This window comes from Sinocyclocheilus rhinocerous, unplaced genomic scaffold, assembly GCF_001515625.1.
Source record: "Sinocyclocheilus rhinocerous isolate Xijiao unplaced genomic scaffold, SAMN03320098_v1.1 scaffold2116, whole genome shotgun sequence".
NCBI classification, from domain to species: Eukaryota; Metazoa; Chordata; class Actinopteri; order Cypriniformes; family Cyprinidae; genus Sinocyclocheilus; species Sinocyclocheilus rhinocerous.
Window position 1 is genome coordinate 201,896 of NW_015623486.1, and position 23,144 is coordinate 225,039.

Consider the following 23,144-nt stretch of genomic DNA (forward strand, 5'->3'; position numbering starts at 1 on the left):
TTACTACTATAACGTGAGGGAAATATTTGTGAATTATTTACACATTGCAAAATGCAAAAAATATACTATAGATAAATTAATATATATTTTATTTTAATTATTAATAAAAAAAAACAATTTAACTAATATATATATATATTACACACACACACACACACACACACACACACACACATAAGTAAAGTATTATGCATATTGTGGTATATTTGATGAACTGCTTTTAATTTAGTACATATTACAAAAAACATATTACTACATATTTATATTTTATATAATAACAGGAAAAAGTATTACTAAAAAAACATTACAGTAGTAAGGACAAGATGGGTTTAATTATAATGAAATACTGTCCCAATCCAAACATCTTAAATAATGCCTTTATATTTCTATATATGTCTATATATTTCTTATTTTTCTTTTGATTTTAAGGTGAAATACGACTTCAAATTCATCGGACTGGATATACAGTGTCTGGAACATTCTGTGTGCAGTCTGAATGATATGGAATGGAGAAATGGGTAAACTCTCACTAACACACACACACACACACACACACAAAACGCCAATCTCGTCAACCCTGTCTAGAACACGCCCAGGTCCAAATTCATCCCAAAAACAAGTGAAATAAACATGACGTGTTATTAATGCTTCTCTGGAATACTTCGTTCTGATTGGTTATTCATGGTAAAATATTTCTGAATACGTGAATAACTGACCGTTCACCTGGGAAACGTGTGTTTTGAGTGTCTGGAACATTCTGTGTGCAGTCTGAATGATATGGAATGGAGAAATGGGTAAACTCTCACTAACACACACACACACACACACACACACACACATATATATACACAGAGGTATGAAGAACTTCCTGCAATAGCCTGAAATTGACCCACGTTTATCATTTCTAAACTATTTGAGTTTTGAGAGACTGACTCTGGAGCCATGTGGTTGTTGAGCTGTGGAACCACTTTCACCACACACACACACGCACACACACACACACACACACAGTATCACCCCAGGGAAAATCAGAGCCGCAGGGAAAATCTGAGCCGCTCAGACAAAACATAATTTTGACACCAAGGCTGATGTTCCTGAGCCGGAGCCGTTCCAAACACACGATCAGCAGCGGGTGAAGTGTTTACAGCGCTCAGACTAAATCATCAAATGAACAATGCTACTGTTATACTCCCATAATTCACTGCACTCCAGGAACAAGAGCGAGGAACACAGAAGCTAGTGGCAGCTAAATGTTTTTTTCCACTGATTTTCAGGCTATTTATATAAGAGTCTGAAACCTGTTGAGGTAAAGCATTTGCTCACCCAAATTATGCCATTTCCTTCATTTTTCAAAGTTGTTTCAAATTCATATTGCGCATCAAAATGAGTCACTCCAGGCTTGACGTCAATAACGAGACTCTAGAAAGTCAATGATGTTTGACGTCAAACCAGGCACGAAGCACCGGCGCAAGAAAATGACTTTCATTTGTTTGGACACAATAGACTGAATTTATGTTTCTTATTATTCTAAATGAGTTTTAAGATACATACAGTACTTGTCAAAAGTTTGAAAACATTACTGTGATTTTTAAATGTTTTTAGTGAAGTCTCTTCTGCTCACCAAGGCTTCATTTGTGTGCTCAAAAATACAGTAAAAACTAATACTGTGAAATATTATTACAATTTAAAAGAACTGTTTTCTGTGTGAATATATTGTAAAATGTCATTTATTCTTGTAATCAAAGCTGAATTTTCAGCATCATTACTCCAGTCTTCAGTGTCACATGATCCAAGCAGCACAACTGTTTTCAATATTAATAATACTCAGAAATGTTTCTTGAGCAGCAAATCAGCATATTAGAATGATTTCTGAAGGATCATGTGACACTGAAGACTGGAGTAATGATGCTGAAAATTCAGCTTTGATTACAAGAATAAATTACATTTTACAAGATATTACACTAGAAATCCATTATTTTAAATTGTAATTATATTTCATAATATTACTATTTTTACTGTATTTTTGATCAAATAAATGCAGACTTGTTGAGCAGAAGAGACTTCATTAAAGTAAGATTTTCATTGGTCATGGTGCTAAATGGGATCTGCGACACATTCGTGATGCACTGGTGTTTTAGTGTTTAAAGCACTCACATGCAGTGTGGTGAGAAGCGACTCCAGTGCGCTGGGCTCGTCTGATGAAGAAGAGGAAGACCTGCGCTGCAGCTGGAATTTACTGACAGGAATCCAGCGTACGCCTTCCAGCGGCGTGCATGCGCTCATGTCCTTCATCAGCACCAACACCGCGTTACCGTGCTTGTCCCTGATGGGCTCAAAATACACCTGCCCCAGATCCACTGTGCCGAGGAGCGCCTGCAGAATAATCCAAAAACAGAAACTTTACCCGCAAGATATATGTTACAGTGTAAATAAATCTCAACTCTAACAACAGTTTGATTGCAATTCTTTGAGATTTGGTTATTATGATGTATTTTTACGTCCCTAGTGACTGTAGACTTCACCTGCAGCTGCGCAGCCGCCTGCAGCAGTTTGAGGCGCGTCTGCAGCGTGCAGGAACTGGAGGCGTGTGCAGGACTGATGCACTGCTGCATCCAGGTGAGCTCCTCCCACAGATGTGACACCTGTCAATGCACGTTACCATCGAGACAATGTTTAATACTCAAATGCTGACACTGTATACTGCGGTGCGACTTAATGAATCAGTGTTGTTGCAATGAACTGATTCAAATTTGGTTGGATTTTAACATTTATCTTTAATAATGTGAAATACGTTAAATATATTTGTTATATTTAATTCAAATTATACATAAATTATATAAATTGTTATTATATAAATATATTGTCATATATATATATATATGTTGGATTTTATTTATAGATGATGTGAAGTCCTTTGAGTGTTTTTTAAAAAAGCAAAATATTTTTAAAAAACAAATAATATACATACTGTATATATTAGTGCTGTCAAACGATTAATTGCACCCAAAATAAAAATTTTTATTTACATAATATATGTGTGTATTGTGTATATTTATTATGTATATATAAATATACACACATACACACAGACACACACACACACACATGCATGTATATAATTAAGAAATATTTACCTGTGTGTGTGCGCATATATTTATTTTTTTACATATGATTTATATTATAAACATAAATATTACATATATTTCTTAATATAGTTTATAAGTTTATAATATAGTAGGGCTGGGACGATAAATCGATGCAGAATCGATTTGTGGATCGATTCTTAGATTTTCAGAATGCATCGTGATTCCTCTGGAATCGAATCTGAAAAAATAACAATAATTACATGATACATGAAATATTGTAATTATTTATGTATTTAAATAAATAAATATAAAATAAACATTACATATATATGTGTGTGTGTGTGTGTGTTTGTCTTTTTAGAGCTGCTTTACAGCAGAATTTTGTTTGCATCACTGAATCAGTATGTTCTTGTCTATAACTGTAAAGCTGCTTTGAAATTGTATAAAGCACTATATAATTAAAGGTGACTGACTGATATATAAAATATATATTTAGTTTTTAAAAACAAATATAATATTAACAATTACATATAATAACAGTTGCATTCATTTAAACTAAAAACCAGACCAAACCAGTACTATTACAAAAGCTTTGATTGGTTATTACTAGTGATTTGGTTGTGTGCAACACTTTGTCACCTTTGTGAACCAGAGTAAATCCTGAGCGTGACAGCTGTACGAGTCATCCATCTCTACGACGGGCAGCTGATCCTCTGGAGTCACCAGAACGTTTTCATCTTTATAAAATATACAGGCCAGATAAAGGCCTCTACAGAGAGGATCAGAGAGAGAGGAGTCATAGATAATGCAAGATATGGTGTGTTGAGAGCGTTCCTCACTGCAGCAGCCATCATCTGATGTTGTTTTCTCTCACCTTTTCAGATTTTTGACAAATTTGCTGGTGGGCTGGAAGAGATGCCTCAGACTTTTCGAGACAGAGTGTTTCCTGGTGTTCGACGGGGCTTTGCATTGTTCTAAACACACAGAGAGGTCAGACATGTCAAATACAGCACAGACAGTCATGTAGAGGAGTTCAGATGTGCAGTTTTAGCTTTCAGTCAAAATGATAAATCACTAATAGTATTTGCTTTTCAATAGAAATAGCTGTTGCTTTTCAACTTCAGCTTGAAGATTCATAAGCATGAAGTGCATATTAAACACTGATGAAAAAGTGATAAAAAATTAATTACTGTAATTAAATAATTATTTCTTTTAAATTAAATTGCCAAACAATTTTGAATAAATAAATATGTTAGTAGACAGAGATGTTATTTTTATAACAAATTAACTGTAAAGTACAGGGGTTTTAAAGGGGTTTAAGTGTTCGATTAAAAAAAAAAGAATGATGTCACAATGCAAAAAAAACAAAACAAAAAAAAACGACCTTAAAGGGCACCTATTATGCCCCTTTTACAATATGTAATTAATATAAGTCTCAAGTGTCCCCAGAATGTATCTGTGAAGTTTCAGCTCAAAATACTCCACAGATCATTTATTATATCATTTTGAAAATGCCTATTTAGAGTGAAAGCAGAAACACGCAGTTTTAGTGAATGTCTCTTTAAATGCAAATGAGCTGCTGCTCCCTGCCCCTTTTTCCACAATATGCTTTGCTTTTACAGCTTGTATCTCAGATACTCTGTGATTAGATTATTAGATTGATTAGATTAGATCTGTGTATTAAGTGACAGCAGCGTAATATAGTACCTATACTGCTGTCTACACTGTTAATATGGCCCAAACAATAAAATAAGAGCAGAAAATCACTCACGCTCTTGACTGAATAACTTCTGTAGCTTTAATAAGAAGACTTTTTTTATTTGAATGATGCTTTTAAATGCTCTAGCGTGAAGATAAACATGGTGGATTGTGTGCAACTCACTGCTAAAACGGCAGGAGGGGGGGGGGCGGCTGGGGGTACAGTGTGACGTCACATTTTACAGATTCTGCCAATGGCTTATTCAGAGACACTGCTTATGAATTATGGGGATAAAAAAAAAAAAAGAAATTATAGGGTGGTTGTGTACACACACTGCCAACACACATTTATGTTCAAACATCATGTAAAAGTGAATTTTGCATAATAGGTGCCCTTTAAAATAAGCTGCATTTTCTTGTGCAAAATATGTCATTATTTTTTCCTTTTGATTTTGGATTGAAATAAGGATAATGTTTTATGAAATTATTATATTCATGTACAAAGATATTTACATTGTAGTTCAAATAGAAAGTACTACCAAAAACATGTTATTACGACCATGTACAAAGTACTATGATAAAGCTATAGCATCCAACAGATGTTTTTGCCAGTAAATGTCCAGTCTTTTTTAACAGATCCCAATTCAAGTGACTTAAAATGGGTGCAAATCTTTATGCTGTGTGTGAATGAAAGTAAAGCATCTGCAGCCGGTGATTTCCTCATAGAGTCTGTGTGTGTTTTACTCCCTGCAGTTGAGCCTAATTTATCCCCTTTAACTCACAGTGAAATAAATCCTCAGCGCTAATGCCCTAAAACCAACAAACAGGACCCGCGCGCTCCAGCCCTCTGAAATGTTAACTCGGCATTTGTTTTAAAGTGCTGTAATGTTTGTGGCTGCTGCTCGGCGTGAATGAGGGGGGTTTCATTCAGGTCCAGTAGTGTTTACCGTGGCAGGCGCAGTGACGGTGCGCCCCTTTAATTTGCCCCAGGAGCTGCTCTAACGCCTCTTTCAGACCCTGCTGGCGGGGCGGAAGACCATCCACCTCCCTCCAACCTACAGAAACACAGACAGAGATAAGAACCAGTGCATTGTGGGTAAAAAACAACAGATGCATATGAAAAATCTGAAGAAGGTCTTTCAATGCCGTGGGAGATTGGTCTGGGTGGTTGCTAGGTGATTTCTTATGGTAAATGGTGTTTGCCCGTCTAAAAGTTGCCAGAACAATGCTAAGGTGTTGCTATGCAGTTGCTAGGGTGTTGTGGGTGGTTTCCAGGGCATTGTTAGTTGATTGCTCTGGTGTTGTGGGTGGTTGCTAGTTTATTTCTTATGGTAAATGGTGTTTGCCCATATAAAAGTTGCCAGGACAATGCTAAGGTGTTACTATGCAGTTACTAGGGTGTTTTGGGTGGTTTCCAGGGCATTGCAAGGTGGTTACTATGGTTTTCTGGGTGGTTGTTCAGGTGTTACTAAGGTGTTCTGGGTGGTTGCTAGGTGATTTCCTATGGTAAATGTTTTTTTCCCGATGCAAAAATGGTCGGAGTGATGTTAAGGTGTTGCTATGCAGTTGCTAGGGTGTTGTGGGTGGTATCCAGGGCTTTGCTAGATAGTAGCTAAGTGATTTCTTATAGTAAGTGGTGTTTGTCTATGTAAAAATTGCCAGCACAATGCTAAGGTGTTGCTGTGCAGTAGTTGGGGTTTTGTGAATCGTTACCAGGGCACTGCTAGGTGGTTGCTATTTTTTCCTGGGTGGTTGTTAAGGTGTTCTGGGTGGTTACTAGAGTGTTCCCAGGGCATTGCTTGGTGGTTGCTATGGTATTCTTGGTGATGGCTAAGGTGTTACTAGGGTGTTCTTGGTAGTTGCTAAGTGTCCCTAGGGAGTTCTAGATTGTTGCTCGGGTGATTTTCTAGGATGTTGAAGGAGGTTGCCGGAGCATTTTTTGGTGGTTGCTATGATGTTGTGGGTGGTTGCTAAGGTGTTACTATGGTGTTCTAGATGGTTGTCAGGGTGCTTGGGTGGTTTTCAAGGGTGTTGAAGGAGGTTGTCATGGCATTGTTTGGTGAGTGCTATGGTGTTTGGGGTGGTTACAAAGTTGTTGCCAAGGCGTTACTAGGGTGTTCTAGATTGTTGCTAGGGTGTTAAAAGAGGCTGCTAGGGCATTGCTTGGTGTTAGCTATGGTGTTATGGGTGTTTACAAAGTTCTGGGCAGTTGCTAAAGTGTTGAAGGAGGTTATTGATGGTTACTACTGTGCTGTGGGTGGTTCCTAAGGCATTACTAGGGTGTTCTAGGTTGTTGCTAAGGTGCTTGGGTAGTTGCTAGAGTGTTAAGAGAGGATGCCAGGGCATTGCTTGTGGAAATGGCTGCTAAGTCTTTACTACGGGGTTCAAGGATGTAGCTAAGGTATTCAATGTGGTTGCTAAGGTGTTACTAAGGTGTTCAAGGTTCTGTTGTGTTTGGTTGTTAGGGTGTTGAAGAAGGTTGCCAGGGCATTGCTTTGTAGTTGTTATGTTTACTACCAAACAAAAACTATGTGATTATGTAATGTTTGCATGCTATTCTGGCAGTAAATCATTCAGTATTGGCCTTATATCCCTGCATCAGGCACACACACACACACACACACACACACACACACTTGCACACATACTCGCGCACACACACATACTCTCACTCGCACGCACGCACACACACACTCGCACATGCACACACACACACACACACACACACACACACACTCACACACACACACACACACACTCAAGCACGCGCACACAACCTTGCACACACACTCTCTCGGCACAGTAAACAGGACGATGTTCTGACGGTGTGTTGGTTGCAGGCTGGTTCTTGAGGAAGCAGGGAAAACATGGACGCTCTATTCCGGGAATGTCTAACACAGACCCTCTCTTCAGTCGGCTAACCTCACCGAGAGTATGTGTGCATGTGTGTGTGTTATGAAACAGATAGAGCGAGCGGAAAAAAGGACGCAAACATCATGTAAATAAAGAGAAATTGAGTGAAAATCATTTCTGCATGCGGCCATAAAACGGTGTGTGTATGTGAGCGTGAATTGTAGAGGGAGACAACAAGTGTGTGTGTGTGTTTGAGTTGGTGTATAAGAGCCGTTCTGTCTGCGACTTTACAGCTTCTCACAGACATGCAAATATTTCCAGAGGGAGTCGAAATGGAAAACACAAACACACACATTTAAATTAGCATGCTCAAAACACACACACACACACTCAACGTAAAAGAGCCCTAAAATCTGATGGGGGGAAAAGGAGGGCTTGTCCTCACAAACATAAAAATGAGGACACAAGTATGGCACAAATAAGCCAGACACACATAGATAATTACACACACACACATTATCTGTCATGCAACCTCTTAGAAAGCAAAACATGACTAACATCTCTCCTGTTTGTCACTATTGAATGTTTGTGTGTGTGTGTGTGTGTACTCACTTGAGACTGTAGCACAAGCAGGTTCAGATATCTGAGGTGAACTCCATCCCTTCATGTTATATGCTGATACCTGGACATAACAGCATGTGCCCTGAAACAAGAGAGACAGATCTGTGACTGATGCTGTATTTAAAGGGGTCATGAACTGAGAAACCAAAATTCCCTTGATCTTTTGACATACAAGAGGTCATTGTACTATAAAAACATCCTGTAAGTTTCAGAACTCAAAACTTTGTTGTTAGTCTAAAAACAGCTTTATACTGAAGGCAGTCTGCCAAAACCAATGGTGAAATGTACAACTCTATGATGTAATAGTGTGGATAAGCACCACCTCCGCAGAAGAAGATCAACACCTGCTTCTACATCACTGCCTGTTTAGCCCCGCCCACCGATTCACACATGTAGTGTTTACAAGAGAGGCGAATGCGCAGGTTTACACAGAAACCAAACGAAAAAGTGTTTGCGTTGCCTTCCTTCTGATCTCAACGTTAGGAAAGAGTGAATGAACTTTTGAATGAAGATCCAGACCGCATCAGTAAGAACTCTGTCCTTTGTTCACTTCATTTTACCGCGGATTCATTTACAAACAAGGCACAATTCGCTGAAAGATTGAAACTAAAAGACGATGCTGTGCGACTATATTGGATCGGACAGTAATGTCCCAACACAAGTGTAACGGTTTTCATTACGTGATCACTATTGCTTTGTCTCTTCTTACAGATCGTTTGATATGTATTGAGTTATTTATGTGTTTTTGACCTAAATTACGCCCATCTATGAGGAATGTACGCTGTCAAACATACACATAGCCAATTAGTATTTAAAGACTGATACTATGATTTTTGTGCGGTTTTATATCTTCCTCTGTTTTACATCATTTAGGTATTTATGTTATTTGTGATATCATTTTGCTTGTTTTAATGTTTATTAGTTGGTCTGTTTATTTTATTAATATTATTATTCATTAATTTTTTGTCTTCTTTGTTTGTTCACTGGTGTTGTTCTTACAAAACCAATTAAAACAATCAAACAATGAATTTTTGTACTCTTTAATTGTGCACCGGTGTTGTTATAGTTAACTCACAATAAAAATAAAACTATTCAAATTTAAAGTTTAAAATAAAGTTTTGACTACTTGAAATGGAGCTGACATCAAATGAAATAAAATTATAAATAGATGAAAAACAAACTTGAAAAACAAAGTTGAATAAAAAATGAATCTAATTAATATAATCAATCTAATCTAAATATAAATATTGAAAAGAATTAATAAAAATGACAAAAGCACATAACAAAATGTCTAAAACGTAAAGTATTACTTAACACTTGTGCACAATTCTTCAGTCACTAAAATTTTGTTTTTATAATCTTTCTTCAAAATGGTCTCCACCTCTAAAACAACTTTTCTGTACTCCTGACATAACCAAAAGAAAATTAATATTAGCAAATGATATAGCTTAAAGGGATAGTTAACTTTATTTCTTTTGTTAGGACCCCTTGGTAGTTTGCTGAGGCTTCCTAGTGGTTGAAAACCACTGCTTTCATTAAACGTCTGTTCTCTCATTCATAAAACTTTCGTTCATAAAACTAAAAATACGTTTCTGGGTCAAAGTGATTCATAAAGATGGAGCAGGTGAAAGAACTTTATTACATTTCAGGTCCGTTTCTCACACAAAGCTATCATATGGCTTCAGAAAACCTGAAATACAGTGCACAAGTTGTATGTTATGAAACTTTATGGTGCTCTTTAGTTTAGTTTAGTTTTTTCTTTGGAGCTTGACAGCTGTGGTAATATTGTTTGCGGTTTGTTTTACTCCACATACTAACCACTGGAAGTCCAGCGATGTCGTACTGGAGCTGAGTCACGTCTTCAATGACCGTCTCACCCAGTAATGGAGTAAATGAAGGAACGCTGCTCCAGCTCACTGAGACACACATAGGAAGCAGTCATTCAGCAGATGCACAGACGGAGCTGCACTGTCTAGTCAACTAGTTCTACCACCATGCCATGCTGTGGGTCTGTGTCTACTAGTCACAAGCACTTCACTGTGCTTGTTCTATACGGTGAAACAAACTGTGTCACGCTGTATTTGTGTGCGATTTGTTTTGTACGGAAACATGCGATGGCAAAATGTGAAAATAAAGGGATTCTGGAGAGTTTTTTTGTCCACAAAGTCTGACCATCAGATTTCTAAGATGGTCTAAATTTGTTTGAACAACTCAAAGACCCATTAAACAAACCTAATGTCTGACAGAAACTACAAGCAAGTGTAATACAGTATGTCTATTTTTGACACTGTTTATGAAAGCACTCGGGTTATTATATCATAAACTAACACTAAAACTAAAGCTATTAAAACATTTTTGTTATTTGCAATAGAGCTGAAATATAACAAAATATAACTATTAGACTTAAACTAAATGAAAATTTGAATATTTACCTTTGCTGCTAACTGAAATAAGTAGTAAAAATAGTCAAATGAATAACTGGAAATAAATAAAAACTAAAACTTTATTAAAAATTATTAAATTAAAGGGATAGTTAAACAAAAATGTACATAAAACTGAAAAATAAAATAAAAAAGCAATTAAAATATTAATAAACACTACAATAGTATATACTTATTCTACTTACTACTACTTATTTTTACTATTTATTTAAAACTGAAAATATATAAAAGGCTATCAAAAATATTAATAAAAATATAATAATATGAGAATTTGGCAATGGAATTACATGATTTATGTGATATGTGGCGTGCATGGAACATATTCTCTAGTTGGCCGTCAAATCGCTGATTCTCACGGGCTAGTTGACCAGTCAGTTGTGTGGCTTCACGTGCTTCAGTGGTATAATCTAAATCAGCCTTAAAACGGGGGTCAGGGGTCACTCACCGCGGTATTTGGTAATAACAGCAGAGTTGTGACAGAGAGGCTCTTGGAAGTAAACTCTGAGACTGGTGCTACTGCTGACAGATAGATCGACGACGCTGGGCGGCTCAGGAGGACCTGAAATCAACACAAAGACACACTCAGTGTCACACACGGCTGCTGTAACTTCAGGTGTGTGTATTACTCCTGTGTGTGTGTGTTACTCACTGGCGTGTGTGTATCCCGTCTGCATGCGTTTGTAGAGGCGGAGCTTCCATTCCCAGGTTTTCAGCTGTCTCTCTCTGTTTGACTCCTCCCTCTCCCCAGGCTCCTCCCCCGTCACCTGGGCAACCAGCTCTGCTATGCGATGCTCCGCCTCTTGCACCAGCGAGGCCAGGTGAGCGGCTCTGCCTTCAAGACTTAAAACTAGAGAATACAAGAAACACATTAAACAAACACCTGCAAACATCTTGTCAATTCATGAAAAATAAACTAGAGTTTGGATTTTTCAAATGGATTTTTTAACCCAGGAACACAGTTTTAAGTTTTTTTTTGTTTGTTTTTTTAAAGAATGACAAGAAAGGAAAAGATGACTTTTTTTTTTTTTTTTTTTCATTTTCTTTGAAAAAAAATTGGGCTCAATTTCTATTTTCTTTTTCAATTCCACTGAACATTTCACAGTATTTCCTCCTAAGGCTTTCAAGCTAAATTTATTCCCAATCATATTACTGATGTACAAACTACATTGTACTCTACAACTGTACATTGTATGGTTAAACTGCAGTAATTAATATTAATATATTTTAAATGTGTACTATAAAACTGAGTTATGAATGAGCCATGTTCACCACTGTAAAATAGCTAATAAGCAAATTAATGCAAATAATCTTTGACAGCTATCTTTGATACTTTGTTACAATATATGGTTGAATTTCAGGAAATGCTTCATATTAAATGTTTCATCATATTTTACCCCAAAATGAGCTAAAGCATTCAGATTTGTACATTTTTATGAAAATTTTCACTAAAAACGGCATTACCTCAATGTAAAAAAAAAAAAATAAATAAATAAATACACCTTTTTCCTCACTTGAATATGGTAATAGCAATTAAATGTTTTTAAATCAACATAAATTAAGTTCAGAACAGCAAATACTACCATGATAATTTACAATATGATTAGTTACAATAAAAATAATAATTTAATAACAAAAAAAATTTAATTAAATAATTTAATGTTGAAAATAATGTTATAATGTTAAAAATCATAATGCTCCTAAAGTTACACTTCATGTTCTTCATGCAAAAATATATACTATAATATAATATAATACTGTAAAATTACATTAAAATATAATGTGCATATTTTTATATACTAAATGTAATATTTAATTTTTTTATTTTAAGATGACCTGGACATTCACAAACATCCTACAGTAGAAATAATGATACCTATATAAAGTGGCGGAAAAATGCACATTATGTTTTGATCATTGGTGTTGCATACCATATCAAATTGCTGCTGCCGCTGTTTGATTGAAGCAATAAGCCACTACCGCTTTATTGTAATGTACAGCATGTGGCCAACATCTGTAGAAGTATGGTTTATGATTCATAAAGCGGGACTCGTGCTGCATGTGTTTGATCACAGGGAGTGTGTACTCACAGTGGGGACTCTCTTTGGCCCCGGCTCTCAGCAGAAGTTTGGCCATGGGGACGTTGTTGGTCATGATGGCGATGTCGAGCGGCAGCAGTCCTTCACTGTTGGGTGTGTTTAAGTCCAGCTCCTCCAGACTGAAGGTGTTCAACAGAGACTCCACGACATCCAGCTCCTGATGCTCCACAGCTTCAAACAGAGCCTCGTTTCCCTGGAACTACACGTGCATGCATAGATATACATCACTCACGTGGAAAAACGCATGCAAACACATGCATGCATGCTTTAAAACCGCAAACACACATGCATGAAATATATCAATGCCATTTTTGACTGAATATGATTTGCAATAAGGTTCTTTGAAGGTTAAAGCATCAACACTTGTGACTGGTTGCTTTATATGTCAGTCATATGTGACCCTGGAGCACAAAACCAGTCGTAAGTAGCACGGGTATATTTGTAACAATAGCCAACAATACATTGCATGGGTCAAAATTATTGATTTTTATTTTATGCCAAAAATCATTAGGATATTAAGTAAAGATTCTTTATTTTGTTAATTTCCTACTGTACATTTTTCAAAATAAATTTTTGATTAGTAATATGCATTGCTAAGAACTTCATTTGAACAACTTTAAAGATGATTTTCTCAATATTTGCCACTTTAGTAAAAACAAACTAACAATGATAAATTACTTATATAAAAAGACATTTATTATTCTTAGTTAGTTCATTTCAATATTTACTAACACATTATTACTAAAGTTGTATTATTTAACGGACCTGAGCTGACAATGATCAGATGTATTTTTATTCATTAACATTTACAAAGATACAGTTAATTAAATTATATTAGCAACAAAAAATAAATAAATACAGTAATGAATTGCTCATTGTTAGTTAATTTTAGTTAATGTATTAATGTTAACTAATGGTTCCTTATTTTAAACATCTTTAAATATTTTAATAAATAAATTATAAACTATAATTATTATTAATTAATATTGATTATTATTAGTAGTAGTAAAATTATTTTTTTTAAAAACTACTAAAAAAAATACTTGACTTGAGATGCAAAGTTATGCTTAACTTTTCAGAGAATAAATCTTGAATTAAGTTTGAATAAGTCCTAAATTTGGTCCCTTACAATCTTTCTTGCAAATTCTTGTTCTAAAACAGAATAAATTAATGAGGTTTGTTCTAGAAAAAATAAAATCGAGTAAGAATGGAAGGAACTAAAAGTAAAATTTGAATAATGAGTAGCTGAAAAACCCATATTGATTGATGATTTATATTAATATTGACACGTATACCCTGATATGAAGATTCATTCAGAGGGGCTTCAGGTTTGGAAAGAGAACAAAGCGCTCCAAGAACTACAACTGTCACAAATGCTCTCGTATTAGGACGGTGCGTCGTCCGCGTCGGATACAGGCGAACACCTCCGAGTGCTCTGATAATAACGCGGTTATTTTAACGGGCAGGTATGTGCTGTGTGCAGATAAAAGTGGGTATATTTGTGGCAGGCCGGATCAGTTTCAAAGGCGGCTGATCTCTGGGCTTAAAGTTTCTCCTCTTGTGCCGAACACACGGGCTGCTGAGCGAACAGCGCGCACTGACATGAAAGACTAGCAGATGAAAGAACGAGGGATAAAGAGAGAAAGACAAAAGAAACAGGGACACCACATGTTAACACAGGCGTCTCAGAACTCCATCAGACGAATAGTGATAGAAGAGAACAGACACACACACACACACACACACAAACAGAGCCTCGTTTCCCTGGAACTACACGTGCATGCATAGATATACATCACTCACGTGGAAAAACGCATGCAAACACATGCATGCATGCTTTAAAACCGCAAACACACATGCATGAAATATATCAATGCCATTTTTGACTGAATATGATTTGCAATAAGGTTCTTTGAAGGTTAAAGCATCAACACTTGTGACTGGTTGCTTTATATGTCAGTCATATGTGACCCTGGAGCACAAAACCAGTCGTAAGTAGCACGGGTATATTTGTAACAATAGCCAACAATACATTGCATGGGTCAAAATTATTGATTTTTATTTTATGCCAAAAATCATTAGGATATTAAGTAAAGATTCTTTATTTTGTTAATTTCCTACTGTACATTTTTCAAAATAAATTTTTGATTAGTAATATGCATTGCTAAGAACTTCATTTGGACAACTTTAAAGGGGATTTTCTCAATATTCTGATTTTTTTGCACCCTCAGATTCCAGATTTTCAAATAGTTGTATCTCAGCCAAATATTGCCCTAACAAACCATACATCAATGGAAAGCTTATTTATTCAGCTTTCAGATGATGTATAAATCTCACTTTTTAACAAATGTATCCTTTATGACTGGTTTTGTGGTCCAGGGTCACATATGTAAGTGGGCGGTTCTTAGCCAGAACAAGCTGCAAAGTCATAATTGAATAGTTATGTGAGACTATTTTAGTTTCTGTTATTGCATAGTTCTTGTTGAAGTGTTTGAATCTCACCATGGTGGTTTTGTGCGAATGGTCCTTGTCTGACTGGCTCGGGAGCGCCGCATCATCCAGAGCCAAGTTGGCCGTGCGGAACTTTCCAGACAGGTTTCTGTAGAGGCGTCGCGCGGCGCTCGGCGGAGACGAACATGACGTGCTGGAGTGTTTGCGTGGAATCAGAGGATGGGGGTCGGGAATCTGTTGAGTCATTTCGGATTCAGCCCTGAAAAAGAAAATACACACGAAATCAGAATTTACGAGATGCTGTCAGCACTGGCCTCAGGACAAAATAATAATAATAAAAAAAGTGTAATTTATTTTCTTTGAAGGTTTATATTCAGTGTGCAAAAAAATAGTAAAATTATTTTTTTTAAAAACTACTAAAAAAAATACTTGACTTGAGATGCAAAGTTATGCTTAACTTTTCAGAGAATAAATCTTGAATTAAGTTTGAATAAGTCCTAAATTTGGTCCCTTACAATCTTTCTTGCAAATTCTTGTTCTAAAACAGAATAAATTAATGAGGTTTGTTCTAGAAAAAATAAAATCGAGTAAGAATGGAAGGAACTAAAAGTAAAATTTGAATAATGAGTAGCTGAAAAACCCATATTGATTGATGATTTATATTAATATTGACACGTATACCCTGATATGAAGATTCATTCAGAGGGGCTTCAGGTTTGGAAAGAGAACAAAGCGCTCCAAGAACTACAACTGTCACAAATGCTCTCGTATTAGGACGGCGCGTCGTCCGCGTCGGATACAGGCGAACACCTCCGAGTGCTCTGATAATAACGCGGTTATTTTAACGGGCAGGTATGTGCTGTGTGCAGATAAAAGTGGGTATATTTGTGGCAGGCCGGATCAGTTTCAAAGGCGGCTGATCTCTGGGCTTAAAGTTTCTCCTCTTGTGCCGAACACACGGGCTGCTGAGCGAACAGCGCGCACTGACATGAAAGACTAGCAGATGAAAGAACGAGGGATAAAGAGAGAAAGACAAAAGAAACAGGGACACCACATGTTAACACAGGCGTCTCAGAACTCCATCAGACGAATAGTGATAGAAGAGAACAGACACACACACACACACACACACAACATAGTTTCCCACCACACAACTACTGTGAGGTCCAAACATCTGAGACCACACGGAAAACCCGGGATTCCAAATCTGATTTGTATCGGGAAGATTTAGAATTCTGAAACATTTACAAACAAAGAAACATTGTAACACTTCTGTATGTTGATCATGTGACTCTTTGAACAGACAGTCAGATTGTCTTCTTCCACTGAATCTCAAATCATGCTGGAGAACATGTTGATTTTTCAATTCTAACATATTTGTAATTCAAAATGCTATTCGTTTGAAAAATGCTTGCACAGTAACACACACTTATTTCAATTGTGCACGCACACACACACACACACACACAGCCAAGTTGGGGGCAAAAGTGCTCAAATATCTGAGGATTGTGTCTGGCATCACATCAAAAGGCGAAGCAAAATTTAGCACGCAAATACGAGCACATTTAACACGTCCAGTAAGTCAAGGCTAAATGAGAATAGGCCATAGTATGGAAAATTTAGTGAGTAATGCCTCCGTCTAAGAATAATAGCCATTGAGAACAGTAGGCGCATATAAACACATGCAATCCTGCACACATGTGCATGTGTTGAGCTCACTGATGGTAAGAGATTACTCTTTACCGTTTCCCCGAACACATGTTCACATTTACCTCCGAGATCAAACTCTGCCCGATAGCACTGCTAATGTGGCCGCTAAATTATCCGCTTTGTTTCACGTGAGACAACGAGAAAAGCCAGAGAGTATTTTTGTCACTCGTTTTTTAGATCTGATGTTGCTGTACAGAAAATAAATGACAACGGGAACGTTCTGTGCTTTCTTAATGACGTTCCTGGGCTTATTCTGCACAATTCGTCAATGCATGTTATAAGAGAAGCAAAAAATCATCATATTTCATTAAAAAAAAATGAAAAACTCGCTCTTTCTCTGAAATGATTTTCGATTAACACCATCCATTATTCAGGCCATTTAGTAATGTTAACCAACAGCCAAATAGCTATTTAGGCATTCTTTTAGCAAACGTGCATCAGATTATAGAAATGAAATGTCATTTTTGTAAATAAAAATGTCAATTTTACACATAACAGATAAACACTGACAGCAAGAACAAATATGAAGAGAGCATTAACTTTTAGTATTGCACTTCATTTGTTATGTGTAATGTGATGCACAATTCACAGCCTTCATATCTTTACCTTTTTTAAAATTATAATATACTTTCAATTAATGTTTGGTTCAGGCTTTACTGAAGATTTTTTATTTACATTTTGGTAACACTTTACAATAAGGTCTCATTCGTTAACGTTAGTTAATGCATTAATTGAACATGAAATAACAGTGAAAAATGTATTTTTACAGCATTTGTTAATAGGGCTGTGTATCGGCAAGAATCTGGCGATACGATACATATCACGATACAGGGGTTGCAATACGATATATTGCGATACATTGCGATACTGTAAGCAAGGCGATATATTGGGATATTTCTTATTTTAGGAATAGGATATATTTTTAAAAAAGCTGTCATTAAGAACACACCACCATATGCAAACCTTAGCAAAAATAAATAAATAAAAATTGTTTAACCAAAACACACTGGGATCTGCATTTTCAATAATCAGTCCCTGTAACATTCAACGTTATTAAACTACTTTTTGTGCAGTGCGAGTAAAGGGGGAAAAATTCAAGTGCTTGCAGGATTCTTTAGTTAAATGTATATGTATAAAATGTATTTTATAAAAAGACCATATATATTTTTAGACCCTGCTTTAAAGGTTCACAGTTTAAGTTTACAATTGTGACATAGAATGTCATAACATTTTGATCTGAACAAAAAATTATCTGCTTAATATCAATGAAAAATACAGTTCTTGCAGGATTCCTAAAGAAAACAAAACAATTGTAAAAAATAAAATAAATACAGATGTTGAACATTCTCAGAACCTTTCAACTTGGATTTCACAGGTTTTTCAGTTTGTATTTATGTACCACGTGGATTCACCGAGACCGCGACGCGAGCACCGCCCCAACTGCACAAAACGCCCCCACCACGAGAGAAAGATTCAGCCGCGCGGCGACCCTACTGCCCGCCGCGCCCCGCTCGAAGGCTCTTCACACGGGACGCAGCAAGCGGCGGAACCGAGGTGCTACCCACGCCGCGGTCGCAGGCCGGACGTTACCCCAAAAGTCCAAATGACGCCACACTTCAGCTTTGTACACCGTAAATGTATAATTTTAAAATTATACATTTCGTTAATTTTAAGGATAGTTATTTAGTGGATTTAGGTATCTCAACAAATTTTAAGTTGTTCTAATTGCAGCAGCATTTTTTACAGTGTTTGAAATTACTGTAGAGAAAATCAGTGGAAAAAGGTTTTATTTACTATTAGTTTCAACACTTTCGACAACAGCGATACCTATGACTGTGAATTGTGCATCTTCAAAAAAAAAACAGAATCTAAATGTAGAAATTAGAGAGTAGCTAACGATTAAATATTGTGTTGCATTCATAAAACGATCACAATTGCAAAACAATTGTAAGAGCAATTCACATTCTCTGACTCAACGTTATTCAATTCAGTTGCATTGTATTCAATTAATATAACCAAGAAAGAACATCAGGTAATGCTAGCCGTAATACAATTACATATCAAACAGAACAAAAGCCGAGACGTTTTCACTTAAACTACACAGTAACAAGTTTGTGAATGATTTTACTTATTAGGTTAACTCTGACATAGAACAAAGTAAATAAAGTATAAATTTAGAGAAACATGTTTGATTCTAAACAACTGCAAGCATGGATTTTATGTCGATAAATGACTGCAATAACAATAGCAATGCACCAATATGTGCGAGAAACTCCAGTCGAAGTAACATGCCAATTCTTTTACGTCGTCATCAATCAAATGAAACTCCGGTGACATTTGGAATGTTTTATGACAAATGCGCAAAGAGCGGACGGGACAACGTCTCTCTTTCTTTTAGAGTAGCTGGCTATGACAGACGGAAAGGGGGCTGAGGGACTCCTCTCCGAGGGTTATATGTGGCTGCGAGAAGGAGAGTCTGAAATTTGATTCTTGGCACCAGACAGACTGCAGTCCGACCAGCCAAAATTTGGAGGGGGAGTGTGTGTGACAGTAAGCAACAGGAGGGGGGCAGTGAGGACAGTATTACCGATCAGTGTGTGTGTGTTACTAGGGTCAACAGAACCCGTCTCTCTCTCTCTTGTGTACTTCAGGCCTAGTGGAGCCAGTCTAACCCTTCGACCTCTCACACACACAATGGGGAATCAAAGCTAATCAGTTGATTCCCTCGCCGTTTGAAAGACACGCCGACAGGTTTGCTTGTCACCACTGAAATCTTCAGCATGCAAACGCACTTCAGAATTAGAATCTCACAAGAATGGGTCACATTTCACCTCAAAATTAACAGACAAGAAATAAAATGTTACGTTTTGCATAAAGTAAATTTTTAAGAATGTGGCCAAATTTGAATGAAAATTAAGCAAATTTTCCACCTGAAATTCTCATTACTTTAATGATTCTGGATGTTTTACTTCAGTTTCTTTTTTCTCAATAGTGATTCTTATAATACATTTTCATAATACAGATCAAAAGGATACAAATTTTAACTTCTGTATGTTTACTGAAATGTTTTGTTTAAATATGTAAATGAGTTATTATCTAATTAAATATGCACTAATTTGCAAACATTTCCAAAATAAAAAAATCTGAAAATTGGTTAAAGCCAGGTTTAAAATTCTTGTTGCATTTTGTTGGCATATTGGCATATTTTGGATATCTCTTTTTATCACTTCATAAATCAGAAAATACTGTCAACTGACAGACAAAAATAGATTTTCAACATATTTTTAGTAAAAAAATTTATATTTTAATATATATATATATATATATATATAGATAAATATACATTTTATTTTTTGAACATACACTTCAGAATATAGATAGGAATAAAACTATAAAGTTTGGTGCTACTGAAGTTGAGATTTCTCATTTTGACAAAGCAGCCTTTATATACAGTATATACATGATGATTGAAATCTACAGTTGCAAATAGATAAAATCAACACTCAAAATTGCAATAAATAAATTGAAAAAAGCTAAATTGACCACAAAATTGACCTTATTTTGCCTGCAGTGTCTTACTTTAAAATGTTTAAATTCTTTAAATATATTTTAAAATTTAAATTATATATATAAAGACACTTTTCTGAATAGCAATATAAATAAAAGATTGCCTGATTGCAAAACAAAAACCTCCAAAAAGTTTCATTTTCATTAAATGAAATGCAATTTCTTTCATTTGAATTTGCAGTGAAATGCGTTTCGTGAGATTCACCCGTGCACACACGCGTGCCGCTTTGATGGCATTAGAACAGGAGCAAGTTTGTTTAACGCATTAAAGCCGTGGTCTTTTCCCATTGCGCATTTGCGTGTTTCTGTGGCGGGCGTATGCGTTCTAATCCACTCAGATTAAGAGATTAAGCGCGGGAGTATTTGTGTGCATGCGGCGGTATGCGCGTGTGTTGACGCAGTAGTAGTCACTCCCCTGTGAGAGTGTTTGCTGTGTGGAGTTCAACTGCCCGCCACCTGTTCGCCCCCCACCCCAGGGGGCAAATCTCTCTAATTCTGATGAGCAGAGACAGAAGACCGTCGCCATGGGGATGTTCCGAGACGCGCGTGTGAGCACGGTATCAATCAATGTATGAATGCATGTGCACCGATGTGTCTTTGTGCATCGGCCCCGTACGTGTGTGTGTGACGTTAGGCCCGTCTAAGAGGCTCTGGCGACAGACAGCTCGGCGTGCAGGAGGTGACAGGGAGTCTGCGTGAGTCTCTGCGCGGCCCCGAAAACAGGGGGGCCCAGCCCGCATCGTGCCCAGCCAGGGTGGCTACATCCTGGGGACACGCCGACCTGAGACTCCCTGGAGTTATATGCGTCTCTGGAGCCCGGCTCCCAATCTGCCATATGCCACGACCGCCGATACGCACCTCTTCTCATGCACAAACAAAAGCACATAAACTCGCAGTTTGGGAATATAGAAGCGCATAGCAGGTTTACAATCGGATGATTTAAATACCTTTTAACTCATTTACTTGAAGGAAAAATGAGAAAAAATGAAAATTGTCATCATTTACTCAACCTCAAGTTGTTCCCAACCTGTATGAGTTTCTTTCTTCTGTTGAACGTAAAACAAGATATTCTAAAGAATGTTGGAAAACAAACAGTTGCCGGTAGCCATTGAGTTCCACAATCTGAAAAAATAAATACTATGGAAGTCAATGGGTACCATCATAGATATATATATATACATAGATTCCTCATTAGCGACTGTTTCTATGGGCGGCGATACGTAAGCCATCCTCCATTTTTGGAACGGTCTGAGAACCTTTGAGTGCATTGACTGTGTGCGTCTACAACAGCAAGTTATACACTTGTATATATTTGAATATTCATTGATTATTATGGTGAATGACGTCAAGTTGACCGTTCCAAGATGGCGGACGCGTCAACGTATCCGCAGCGGTCAAATAGGGAATCTATACATATAAATATTTAAAAATATTTTCTTTTACATTCAACAGAAGTTTTCATTTTTGGGTGAACTATCCCTTTAAATTATTTTTCCCAGTCAAAAACGACTGGCCTTTTAAAAATTGCTTGTAAATCTCTCATTATACTGTATTATCACCAAATCTTGGATTCAATCTTCCAATTAGCACAGGTTTGAATTTCTTTTTGGAACTGATTGGTTCTAGGTCCATTTTGGAGTGAAAAATTTTTTTTTATGGATATTTTTGACAAATGTCTCCTTAAAAACTGAGGTGAATGAGCTCAGATCATTGAGGTCTATGATCAATCAGTTCCAAAAAGAAATACAAAACCTGTGCTAACTGACAGAAAACAAGCTGACAAAAAGATTGAATCCAATATTTGGTCGTAATAAAGTATAATGATCAATTTATAAGCCGGTCATTTTTGACTGGGAAGACCACAAGTGTAACAAAGTTACAAAAAATCCCAAAAAAGTACAAAAAACTATATGTGAACAAAGTCAGTACATTTTAGTCCAATGTGATAAAATTAACTAGCAATTTCTGCAAAAAGAAAATCATAAACATATTTCATTCAACAAAAAAGTTTATCTGTGCCATATAAATATATTTATACAAATTAACTATATTAATGACCAGCTCTTTATATAATGTTGGATATATAAAGTAAGTCCAACTGTATTCGCATACATACTCACATAAAGCAATATATACTATATAGCAAATCTCAACTGCTTGATTGCTTGTATCGTCACAAAATGTTATTATATTATCTGATAAATGCAACTATAAGGCATGAAGATTTATTTTAAACATTAACATCATGATTTTGTGTAAAGCTGCTTTGAAACAATGTGTGTGAATTGTAAAAAGTGCCACACAAATCTGACTTAATACCATGCTATTCATTAAAGTACTTTGAAGCACCATTAAAGAATTTCCAAAATGAGTAATTGTGGTCAAGGTCTGGTAATTTTTCTTAAACAGTAAAGAAAAAAAGGCTGAGAGATTCATGTGCCTTTAACACGATGTGCATGTTGATGATCTCAATAAAAGCTCCCAAGAAAAGCATGTTTGAAGTGAGTCAGATTTGTGAGTTTTGGACATGCATCAGCCGTGACAGACGGAGAGGGTGGAGAGCAGAGAGACAGTCAGAGCTGGAGTCATGATGTCTGTAGAGATGAGCGGAGGAAAAACCA

The 23,144-nt window shown here is 36.5% G+C and overlaps 1 protein-coding gene across 1 annotated transcript in view; it reads right to left on the reverse strand.

Moving 5' to 3' along the window:
* LOC107754455 (ankyrin repeat and fibronectin type-III domain-containing protein 1-like) overlaps positions 1-23,144 on the reverse strand; it is a 43,231-nt gene that overhangs the window by 13,149 nt on the left and 6,938 nt on the right. Inside the window, exons 3-13 of the mRNA XM_016570938.1 lie at positions 15,298-15,505; positions 12,787-12,994; positions 11,349-11,546; positions 11,145-11,258; positions 10,077-10,174; positions 8,250-8,340; positions 5,732-5,839; positions 3,961-4,060; positions 3,726-3,855; positions 2,523-2,642; positions 2,155-2,373 (exon numbers count right to left, since the gene is read on the reverse strand). Coding sequence (XP_016426424.1) covers positions 2,155-2,373; positions 2,523-2,642; positions 3,726-3,855; positions 3,961-4,060; positions 5,732-5,839; positions 8,250-8,340; positions 10,077-10,174; positions 11,145-11,258; positions 11,349-11,546; positions 12,787-12,994; positions 15,298-15,492 — 1,581 coding nt within the window. The 5' untranslated portion in view covers positions 15,493-15,505. The remainder of the gene's footprint in view (positions 1-2,154; positions 2,374-2,522; positions 2,643-3,725; positions 3,856-3,960; positions 4,061-5,731; positions 5,840-8,249; positions 8,341-10,076; positions 10,175-11,144; positions 11,259-11,348; positions 11,547-12,786; positions 12,995-15,297; positions 15,506-23,144) is intronic.